The sequence below is a fragment of the Labeo rohita genome, chromosome 16, assembly GCF_022985175.1.
Source record: "Labeo rohita strain BAU-BD-2019 chromosome 16, IGBB_LRoh.1.0, whole genome shotgun sequence".
Lineage (NCBI taxonomy): Eukaryota > Metazoa > Chordata > Actinopteri > Cypriniformes > Cyprinidae > Labeo > Labeo rohita.
Genome location: NC_066884.1, coordinates 3,141,039 through 3,153,928, shown reverse-complemented (window position 1 = coordinate 3,153,928; position 12,890 = coordinate 3,141,039). Strand labels below are relative to the sequence as shown.

General features: G+C 34.0%; 1 protein-coding gene across 1 annotated transcript in view; it reads left to right on the top strand.

The window, feature by feature from the left end:
• The window catches only part of iglon5 (IgLON family member 5), a 230,566-nt gene that overhangs the window by 182,013 nt on the left and 35,663 nt on the right, over positions 1–12,890 (top strand). Inside the window, exon 2 of the mRNA XM_051130996.1 lies at positions 8,685–8,766. Within this exon, the coding sequence (XP_050986953.1) occupies positions 8,685–8,766 (82 nt within the window). The remainder of the gene's footprint in view (positions 1–8,684; positions 8,767–12,890) is intronic.

The window sequence follows — 12,890 nt, the reverse complement described above, 5'->3', positions numbered from 1 at the left end:
AAACCTTATTCTTCAACGCAGAAGTCAGTATATGGGCGAGACTTCCGGTTCGTTAGCCACTATAACAAGAAGTAAACGTGCAGTAAATGGTAAAACTGTTTGCACTGCAAACCAGTGTGCTTGTAATTAAGATAATACATTAAAATAATACGGTAAGACACACCAATTTGCAATATCAAAATGAGCTGTTTTGTAGAAAGCCAGACCCATAAAATTAACAAATGGCCACAACCTCTCATAAGAGACAAATAAGGTGGATATACAAATGTTCAAACGTTTGGGGTCAGTAGCATTTTCTTTCATATTGATTTTTTTATTTTATTTTATTAATTGTATTCAGCATTGAGGCTTTTAATTGTTTAAAAGTTATAGTAAAGTCTGTTTAATGTTTTAAAATATCTCTAATTCTAATAAATGCTGTTCTTTTGAACTTCCTATTCAACAAAGAATCCTGAAAAATAAAACGTATCAGTTTCCACAAACATATAAGGCAGCACAACTGTTTTCAACATTGATAATAATCATAAATGTTTTTTGAGCAGCAAATCAGCATATTAGAATGATTTCTGAAGGATCATGTGACACTAAAGACTGGAGTAATGATGCTGAAAATTCAGTTTTGCAACAAAGAAATAAATTACATTTTACAATATATTCACATAGAAGACAATTTTTATAAATTAAAATAATATTTCATAATATTACTGTATTTTTAATCCAATAAATGCAGCCTTGGTGAGCACAAAAACAACAACTTACAAAAACGACAAAACAACAACTTACAAACTCAAACTTTTGAATGGTGTATATGTTAGCCAATATTGCATGTTTTTCTGCATAATTTAACATTTAGAATATAATCTAGCACTGCTTTAAATAGATGAGATTGTGATTATTTTTGAGCGATTTAGGAATATTTCTTTTAATATGTGACCGCAAAACCAGTCATAAGGGTCAATTTTTTAAAATTGAGATGTATACATCATCTGAATAAATGAGCTTTCCATTGATGTATGGTTTGTTAGAACAGGACAATATTTGGTCGAGATACAACTATATGAATATCTGGAATCTGAGGTTGCAAAAAAATCTAAATATAGAGAAAATTGCCTTTAAAGTTGTCCAAATGAAGTTCTTAGCAATGCATATTACTAATCAAAATTTAAGTTTTGATATATTTACGGTAGGAATTTATTTTACAATATTATCTTCATGGAACATGATGTTTACTTAGTATTCTTATGATTTTTGCCATAAAATAAAAATCAATCATTTTGACCCATACAATGCATGTTTGGCTATTGCTACAAATATACTCGTGCATACAAACTATTTTATGTTTCAGTGTTTGTATTTACTGTATGTATGTTATAATGTCTGCCATTTATGAGTTATTGACCTTTACATGAAAATAAATCTTCCATAAATGTCATCCGTACAACTGTATTACAGTTCTTCTGAAGTCTTATGTGAGGAACAGACACAACATAGTCATTTTTCACTGATAATCTTCTGCTCTGCTGTAAATACTGACAATTTTTGTCTGAACTGTTCCTTTAAGCTAGTTAAGTGGGTAATGACGCAACCAGGCATTCTGGTCTTTTCAGTAAGGAAACCCAAATCTCCTCTCATGTGAAATTCAGAGCGATCCGTCTCGTTCTTGAGTAAGCGGTGACCAGGTGGTTGAAGTCAGTGCGCCGCGGTGCTATGAATGTGACAGGTGGCCAAAGGGCAGGTATGAAGCCGCGATCTGAACTCGACTGAGAGCACAGGGAGGCGCGTGCAGGGGCTTCACGCGGCCCAGCCAGAGTTAATGGGATCAGATGTGGAAAAAACGGATCTATCTGCCAGTTAATGTTTAATCCGCTCCAGCCTCAGGCTTTAACCATCTGATAATTCTGGGATGCCTCTCTTCATCATCAAGGTGTCAGAGGGAAGTGCCTCTGTAAATATTTAATTGGTTGCGGTGTGCCGCCCACTTCTGTTCTCCGTCCACTGTCTTCCCTTTAGCAGTTTTTTATTGTGGTCTTTAGCCATATGACTCTCCCATGCCACCTTGTTGACTAGTGGTCAACTGTAGTATTGCACTTTAGTGGCTGCAAAATTGTAAAAAAAAATGTAAACGGTTAAAATTAACAATTTTATATTAATAAAATAATGAGATCAGATGATGTACGTTCATTTGTAAAGTTATTATTTATTTTAATGTACATTGACATACTTTATATATAATTTACAATACAATTAATTATATATAATTTATAATTTTTATGTTTCGTATGTTCTCTTTTGGATTATTTACTAAATAGATTTTATTATGTTTATTATGTTAAAATGTTTAGATATATATATATATATATATATATAAATTAAAATAAATAAAATACAGTCAAAAGAGGTAGTTTTCATTTGTAAAGTTATGTATTTTAATATAAATTTACATGGTTTAAAATTGCTTATATATATAAAATACAATCAAAAGAGGTAATTTTCATTTGTAAAGTTATTTTTGTATTTTAATACAAATTTACATGTTTTATATATGCTCTTTTGGATGATTTTTAAAGAAGTATAAAAAAATTATAATAAATAAATAAGATTAAGTACTTTGCATTTGTATATTTATTTATTTATTTTAGATATTTTGAATAATGAACTAAATACATGTATCTACAATTTTTTTTTTTTTTTTTTGAAGTATACAAATAAAAAATAATCATGAAGTACTTTGTTTTATTGTATTTATATTTTAATATGTGACTAATTTACATATGTTACATATTCTCTTTTGATTGATTCATTACATAGATATTTCCATGTTTGTTTTTTTTTTGTTTTTTTTTTTTTTTTTTTTTTTTTTTGTTTTTTGCCAGTGTGTAAAAACAAAAAATGATTTTGAAAATGTATTTCATTACCAAAATGTAACATTTTGGTTATATCACCCACCCCAACCTCATGTCATATTTTAACTGGCAATCGTAGGGGGAAAATATAATAATTTCTTCATGCTTCTCCTCCCGAGACTGTTTTCAGCAGGTTATTGTCACACATTTATTATTTTCCCTCGATCCGCGGCATTCGTGATGGTTTGGCTTTCAAAAGTTTCAGTGTTTATTTGATGATCAAGGGCAGCCAGCAATAGATGTGCAGTACAAAGGCGCCGTGGCTCTCCGCCGTCAAACTCCAGCTCGCTTTTGTTAATAACTTTGCGCCAGAAGCAAGTGCAATTACAAACGAGAGCATGTAAAAGTCAAGGGGATACAAATCATGTTTGAATTAATGTCCCACAGGTCTCAGGGAATCAAGCCCCGGAGCCTCCGTCAGGCGAAGCTCCGAACGCAGCAAATGATGCATCTGTTTTAGGCCCAGTGAACAGTTAAAGGATGCTGAGGGTGTCTCTAGGCACGGGCGAGACGCTTTAGGAAGACATTTAACTTTGAAGGACAGAGCTAAAGAGAGCTTTGAGTTGTTGGACCAAGAGATGAAATGTAAGTGCTGTTGAATGAACGCCAGAGCTGCAACATGGTGTTAATGATCTGGAGAAAGTAGCTGCTACTGTGAAAACTGCCTTTTCATGCTGTTTCAGCTCCTGCAGCTCCACGGTTGCTGTAATGTTGACACTTTACTAGTTTCTTAATCTTGTTTTTGTATTGTGACTTTCAGCTTCAGTTTAGTTAGTCCTAATCGTTCAGAAATTTTGTCTTTGTGTTACTGTAAAATTCAGAATCACTTTATTGTCACTATGCGTTATGCACAAATGATCATTTTTAAGAAAAAAATAACTAATTTTTTCATTATTTTTATTTATTTGTTTGTTTGTTTATTTTTTAACCAGTTGGCTAACAAATAAATAAAATCAGATGGCAAATTCTTTTCTAAAATGCAATAAAAAAGTTGCAAATTGAAATTATCTTTTACATTTAACATTAATTAAATGAATAGTTTTATATGTATATAACTATGTATATGTATCTGTCCAGTGCAATTTTTTCACTGATTGGCTATGGATATAAAGCAATTGACAAATGCTTTAAAACAAATGCCATATTGTACATGCATATCAGAATTCAAAAAAAAAAAAAAAATTGCATATTATATATATATATATAATGTATAATTGTATATGTATAATTTTATATATAACTGCATTGTTTGTTTTTTAACTGATTGGCTAACAAATAAATAATAGCAGCTGGCAATTGCTTTTTTAAAATGCAATAAAAATAAAAAAGTTGCATTAAAATAAAAATAAAAAAGTTGCATAAAAAAATAGTATCTTTTACATTTAACTAAACATTAATTAAATTAATAGTTTTATATGTATATAACTATGTATATGTATATAACTGTCCAGTGCATTTGACAAATGCCTGAAAACAAATGCCATATGACAAAACAAATGCAAAACCAAACGCAAATGCATTGTATATATATAATATGTTTATATGTCATTTTATATATTACTGCATTTTTAAGAAAACAAAATAACTTACTTTTTTTTTGTATTTTTATTTTTTGTTTGTTTGCTTATTTATTTATTTATTTATTTTTTTTTAGCTAACAGATAAATAAAAGCAGCTGGCAAAATGCAGTATAAAAGTTACATTAAAATATTTTAATTAACTTTTACATTTCACTTAACATTAATTAAATTAATAGTTTTATACGTATAAGACTATGTATATTTATTTAGGAAAAAAAGAACTGTCGAATGATATTTTTTCACTGATTGCCTTACAAATGACTTGGGAAATGCTTTTTTTAAATGTAATATAAAAGTTGCATTAAAATATTTTATTGTTGCGTTAAACTACATTTTTAAACATTTATTAAATTACCTGTTTTATATGTACATAATTATGTAATTAAAAAAAAACAGGATTCTACAATCCTTCATAAAATTTGACATAGACCCACAAAATGAATACTGAAAATGCATTAGCTTTGGTCTGTTTGTTTTATATGTCAATCAGACGGCTGTTCTCTGAGATGGCGACTTTGTACTGAATCTTTCACAGCTGTTTTCACACGCTGCCTTTGGTCTGTAGGGATTTAGATTGAGTTTTGACAGCTCTGAGATGATGAAACTCTAGTGCTGTGGATCCTATAGCACATCCATGATCGCCCTCGCAGTTGTATCATGGTTAAATCTGCCTATCTAAAGCGGTTTTTGCATTGCATTGTTTATATCTGGTGTGTTTATGCAGACTGTTTAAAGGAATAGTTAATCAGCCTTATTTCTAGAATGATTCTGGCTCTTAGACTACAAGTAAATGTGATTTTAACTTTGTTTTTATTGAATTTCTCTGCGTGTAATATGTTAACCTAAGTTGGAGCCCTCACTGCCCCCAAATATTCTTTTATCCCAGTAAGCAAATCTGGTCCATCGCCTCATTTCTGCAGGGAACACCCTGGGAAAAGGCCGATGTGGTTTGCACAACAGAGCGAAAATAGCACAGAGCACTTCATAATCAAGCGTATTTGTGCATGCGGCGTGTGAGTGTTGACCCAGCTAGAGATATAAAACGCCAGGCTGGGGAGCAGAACCTGCCAGGTATTAAAATCTGAGGTGCCAATTGAGCTGTGAAGATAAGAATTGAAAAGGGAATAGGGAATAACCCCCTCTGTTTTATAACCTTCCCCATAATGCATTGGGACTTTACCGTGTGCATGCATCATCCGTTTGATGCAAAGTATTCCAGTGCGTGTGTGTGTGTATAAAGAGAAGAAACGGAAATGAGTAAAACGAGAAAAATAACCCTCAATGCTTTAAGTTTAATGCTTGTTTCATTGAACTGTGCAGTTATTTGTCAGGACGTCTACAAGGTTGTTTCATACATCAAGAACAAAGCGCAACAGTAGAAGAAACCTTGGCTTTTCTGAGAGTAGGAGGAAGATGCGTCCTGCATCCTGAAGTGCATAGCAACTAAACGTGCTTTTAAGCCAGAGAATTTCAGAAATGTTCAGAATCAATACTTGCGTGCTTATAACTGCAACCTGCACAGTAAATACTATGCAGTGCATGTGGTGGAAAATGTGGTACTAATTTCCTTTTACATAACATCATCAAGTTGCATGCTTAATTTTAGCAAGTTTGGTCATCTTGGAAATAGATATAAATTTCGGCTGTCAAGAAGATTTTAAGAAATGCTTCTAAAAGCCATTCATCAACCGAAACCGAAGGTCATGTTGGGTTTGTCGCACTGTAAGACACAGCAGTGTACATTAGTGTTCTCTGATGGAATAAATTAGCAGTTTTTCAATTTATAAAAGCCAGATATTATCTGTGATTTTAGTTTAATGTAATGCATAGTGTGTCTCACACCCAAAATCTCCATCAGCATTCATTTTTGCTGGCTTTTTTACTCAATTGGCAAGCAGATATAGAAAAGCAATTGGCTAATGGAATTTAAAATTGTTCTGTTATTGTATCTAACCACATCTTTATATATTAATTAAATTAACATTTTATTTGCATAGCTATGCCTGTCAATTTTTTTTTCATTTAATTAATATATTATTTTATTATTTAAGTGCCACTCATAGGCTGTTTGCAATGTATACTAATATACTTATCACTACTGTATATACTAGTACATGTCTGTATGCATGAACATTTCATGCAATATATTCCACAATGCAATGCTCAGGAATAATTAACCCAAAAATTTAAATCGGGTGAAAATATACACACCCTCAGGCCATCCAAAGTGTAGGTGAGTTTGTTTCATGTAGCATTGCATCATTTGCTGACCAGTTGATCCTTTGCAGTGAATGGGTACCGTCAGAATGAGAGTCCAAACAGCTGATAAAAACATCACAATAATCCACAAGTGATCCACACCACTCCAGTCCATCAGTTAACATCTTAAGAAGTGAAAAGCTGCAAGTTTGTAAGAAACAAATCCATTATTAAGACGTTTTAAACCTCGAACCGTTGCCTCTGGCTAAAATACGAGTCTGTAATCCATAATAACACTTCCTTTTTCACTGGAGAAAGCCATTCATGGATTACGAACTCGTATTTTAACTGGAAGCAACAGTTTGAAACCACAAAAAAGTCTTAAAGATAGATTTGTTTATTACGAACATGTAGTTTTTCACTTCTCAAGATGTTAACTGATGTACTGGAGTGGTGTGGATTTTATCAGCTGTTTGAACTCTCATTCTGACGGCACCCATTCACTGCAGAGGTTTTGTTGCTGAGCAAGTGATGTAATGTTACATTTCTCCAAATCTGATAAAGAAAAACTCATCTACATTTGGATGGCCTAAGGGCGAGCATATTTTAAGTGAATTTTCTCATTTGGGTGAACTACTCTTTTAAACCTCCATTTCTAATGTGATGAATGAACTGCACATGCAATATCAACCACCATTTTTAACGCTGGGTACAGAAAATTGTGTGCAGGGCCTAAACACTGCAGAAATCATACTAGCTCATATTTGCACACGCATGCACAGGGCAAACTGAAGCACTTGTCTTTAAAAAAAAAAAGAATGATTAATAATGAAAATAATGAAAGATGATTAAGCAATTACTCTGATTTAAATCAGTCCGTGCCCTTGTGTGCCGCAAGTCGAGAAAACTTAATTTAGCAGTGTCATTGCTGGTCACTTCAGGGGATAATGCAAAGTAGTTTTATGCAATTTGTGTACGATACCATGACGCGCATGACAATGCAGCCCACGCTTCTTTTCATTACTCTATGCAATTTGGGGCGCCTCCACCGTGGCTCCGTCTCAAATTAAAAAAAGCCCAGCGCTTGGCCATCACATGCCGCATGTGTCTCCTTTTGTCTTCCTGCCGCTCCAATCGCACTTGGCAACGCGTTGCACGTTAAACACCAACACCTTCCGGGGGCATCTTAACTCTTGACTGCACTTGTGTCTCGTATATTAAACCTCGAAGGCAGGACGACCCAATATTGGTCAGCAGATATTAAGGACAGCGGCGGGGATTATGAGCAGGGCTCGAAGACGGTGCCACGCTGGCATTTGGCAGCGTTGACGTGGCTAGCGACGGAGCCACGCCGAGAGAGTGCCGATAGCACGCTAATCTCTGTTTGCAGAGGAAATTGGAGCGCATTTTGCACACTCTGAATAGATAAGAACAAGAATGGCGTTTGAAAACTAAAAAGGAATTTGACGTTGTTGGTGCCACCTGCAAACAGGCCGAGTAAATTCACATTTCCTCTGATGTCCCGGTTTGTTCGTATCCCAGTGTGTAGTTTGATTTGTGCATATGAAAACTCACGTGTACGTGTTTGTACACAAGTGACAGCGTTCATGCACGAGTGTGTGCGCGAGTGTGTTCCCATTGCAGTGGCGGTTCCTTCATTTCACGCTCTGCCGCTTCCGTGCGAATCCTCTTCCCCGGGCTCATTATCGGGTCTGTTCGACGAGTGCACGGCCAGGCGGCGCACGGGGCAGAACCCAATCATTATTCAAGCCCGCTGACGGTCAGCGCTGACGGCTCCATGCTGTCGTTTTGCGGTCTTATTATTCTCTCCTTGCAAATAACTAAGCAAAACCACAAAAACAAATCCTGCCTGACCAGGATCAATGAGGTACTCAGTAGCCGGCGTCGTGCTGCCCGGGGGAGTCGGGGATGGAGTGGACCTTCTGTCGTTGCAATAACTGCTGTATGCTCACCGTCTCTCCTCTCTCGTTTTCTTTGGCAGGGCCCACCGGTGCTCAGGCGGCCGAGTTCGGACACTTGCCCGACAACATTACCGTGCTGGAAGGAGAAAGCGTCATTTTGAGGTGATTGCACATTGCACCTGCATCCTTATGTCATGCCATTTGAAAACAGCATCTTCCTTCCTTGGAATAAGCTACTGATCTTCTTAGGGAGGGGAGGTATGACCAAAAACTTAACCAAGAAATTAACCAATAAAACATGCCATTGCGAGATGAAGTTTAAAATAAGGAGTAAAAAGCCACTTTGTGTGGTACGACATCATAGTGACAGAAGATAAACTCAGTTGCAATAAATAAACTTGCAAATGGGACACAGCTGTGAGATAAGAAATCACAATTATGAGATACAACCAGAAACATAGTGACGGCTGTGAGATATAAAGACACACTGTAAAAAAACGAAGTCACAATAATGACAAAAAGTGGCTATTGTGAGACACGTTGTGAGAAATTAACTCGCAATTTTAAGATATTAAGACACATTGTGAGATATTAAGGTGCAATTGTGAGATATAAAGAAACATTGTGAGAAAATAAGTAACAATAATGACAAATAAAGTGCCTTTGTGAGATATTAAGTCATAATTATGAGAAATAAAGTGGAAATTGTAAGATATAAAGAGACATTGTGAGAAACCAAGTCAAATGTAAGAAATAAAGTGGCGGTTGTGAGATGTAAAGACACATTGTGAGATATTAAGTCACAATTATGAGAACTTAAATGGCAACTATGAGATTTAAATACAGTTTATGTGAGATTAGAAATAAAGTGTCAGTTGTGCAATGTACAGACACATTGTTACAACTGTGAGAAATAGTGCCAATTATAAAATATAAAGACACATTGTGAGAAATTACATCACAATTTTGAAAAATAAAGTGTTGGTTGTGAGATATAAAGAAACATTGTGACAAATTACGCCACAACTATAAGAAATAAAGTATCAGATGCGAGATATAAAGACACACTGTAACATATTTAGTCACAATTATGAGAAATAAAGTTGCAATTTTAAGATATTAAGACACAGTGTGAGATATTAAGGTGCAATTGTGAGATATAAAGAAACATTGTGAGAAAATAAGTAACAATAATGACAAATAAAGCGCCGTTGTGAGATACACTGTAAAAAATAATTTGCTGAGTCAACTTAAAATAATTTGTAACCTGGCTGCCTTCAAATTTTAAGTTCAGTCAACTCAAAAAAAGTTAATTCAACTTGAAATGTTAAATTATACTAAGTGACAACTTAGATATTTGATTTGAATCAACTTAAAATTTTAAGGTAGCTGGGTGACTTACCCATCTGTTAAGTTTAGCAAACACAAATATCTAAGTTGTTACTTAGTACAACTTAACATTTCTAGTTGACTGAACTTAAAATTTTAAGACAGCAGGGTAACAAATTATTTTAAGCTGACTCAACAAATTGTTTTTTTATTTTTTACAGTGTATTAAGGCAGAATTATGAGAAATGAAGTGGCAATTTTAAGATATAAAGAGACATTGTGAGAAACCAAGTCAAATATAAGAAATGAAGTGGCAGTTGTGAGATATTAAGTTACTTTCATGAGAACTAAAGTGGCAATTATGAGATTTAAAGACAAGTGAGATGTATAGTCATAATTAGGAGAAAAAAAGTAGCAATTGTTAAAAATAAAAGCACATTATGAAAAATTAAGTCATAATTATTAAAAATCAAATGGTAACTATGAGATTTAAATGCACTTTATGTGAGATTAGACATAAAGTGTCAGTTGTGCAATGTACAGTCACATTGTTACAACTGTGAGAAATAGCGGCATTTGTGAGATACAAAGACACATTGTGAGATTTTTAGCTACAATTATGAGAAATAAAGTGCCAGTTATAAAATGTAAAGACACATTGTGAGAAATTACATCACAATTTTGAGAAATAAAGTGTTAGTGGGATCGTTTGAAGCCGCATTTAAACTGCATTTTGTAAGTTCAAACTCGGGGCACCATATCAGTCCATTATATGGAGAAAAATCCTGAAATGTTTTCCTCAAAAAACATAATTTCTTTACGACTGAAGAAAAGTTGTTTTGGAAGTGGACTTCTCCTTTAAGTCAGTTACGAGAAATAAACTTCCAATTGTGAGATATTAAGACACATTGTGAAAAATTAAATCACAATTATGAGAAATAAAGTGACAATTGTGAGATATAAAGACACATTGTGAGATAATACGTCACAGTTGTGAGAAATAAAGTTCCAACTGTGAGATATACAGTAAATGCACACTGTGACGAATTACATCACAATTGTTAGAAATAGTCATAATTATGATAAAAAAAAAGCCATTCTGTGAGAAATAAATGTGAGATACAAAGACACAAGTCCTATTTATAAGAAATGAAGTGGCAAATGTGACATATAAAGACACAAAGACACATTTATGTTTATATTGCATTCTTCCTTGTCTTGACTTGTTTGGAACGTGTTTCTTTATTTTTACAATATTTTGTGAATATTATGTGTTTTTCCATTAACTGTCATATTTAAATAATATAAGGCAGTCCTGCTGCTGATATCCACATGTGTGTGTGTGTGTGTGTGTGTGTGTGTGTATATATATATATATATATATATATATACACACAGTCCTATCGCCCAAGCCACTGCTTTTGTCATACTCACGCGCTGGAGGGTGCATTTTTAACATTTTAATTTCACTCTCTCTAGTTTTGTTGTTAGTCAGTATCCAGGCAGAAATGACTTGGTTTCAGTCTATCAGCCAGCAATTGAACTCCTGAACCTGCTGTCAGGGGTTCATATTCTCAAAAGCACCATATTATTATTCCACACAACTGCACCGGGAATGGGAATTGATGTGATATCACAGTTTGATACGCCAAGAGTCAAAGCTGACATGAATGTGAGTGATATTTAAGCCTTAAATGTGTCACAATTTCTCCATTTAAAGAGCAGAGCAGGGCAGTGACATCTAGAGGTCAACTGCGGTTACTGCACATCACCCGACCAATGGCGTTACAGTATGTGGTTTGATTCAATAGCATGTGAAGCTCAGTTGTCAGTTATTATATGGCAATGATTTAGTCTTATTCTGGTGTCTTCAGTTTTGCGGCTTCTGAAACTAAACGGTGGCGAAGCTCAATGCAAATAATTGACCAAGCTGAGAATTGCGTCTTTGCATTATTTACAAATGCCAGCAGGCAGTGGAGAAGATTATGAGCACTGACCCGAATGTGTTATGATGGATTTTAACCCACTGCATCTCCAGTCCCGGGAGTGTTTTTAATTTCAAATGCTGTCAGTCATCTATACCACTGGCAGTTTTTGCAACATTACTTTTGAAACTTAATCAATCGTTGCATAAAGAAGCTTTTGGATTTCTCAGATTGAAAATACTTCAATGCAAACCTCACTATTCAATAAACAGTCCCGTGATTTGGTGCAATTGATGCTCATGATGCGCTCATAGACTCCCAGTGAAGCGCAGAATCCAATCGGGACGCAGAACGACGTGTTTGGAGCCTTTCGTCCAGTGAACATTGATCTTTGCGCCACTGAATCAATGTATTATAGACCCCACTGAAGTCAGCAAATAGACATATTAATCTGAGAAAGAACAGATTAAGTTACTGAATCAAGCCTCTATGTACTCATTGGCAGTAGAAACACATAACTAAAGTTTTAGGTGTCATCAAGCAATTAAGCATTTTTTTAATGATAGAACTTTAGTCATTTTTACTTTTAAATTTATTTACTTATTTATAATGACAGACATTATTTATTTGTTTGTTATTATTATTTTATGTGAATGCTGTTACATTTTACACCTTTTTTTTTAATTATTGAAATGTACCTAGAATATGTAACCCTCTGTTGCATGCATTATAGAAAAAAAAAAAAAAGATTTTTAAATGTTAAGTTAAAAACAGAAAAATAATTAATATGGATAAATTTGATACTTTTAGTGTGATATTTTACAGTTTTTCATGAAATTATTGAAATGTACTTGGAATATTTAACCCTTTGTTGCATGCATTATAAAAACAATAGTTTAAACAAAACTTTCATTCAGTTTTCATGATTAAGAAAAGTTTTAGTTGTACAGTAAATACAGAAAAATCATTTATATAAAAAGGACAACTTAATGAGCAGTGCAATAATGCTGTGATATTTTATACACTTTTTCA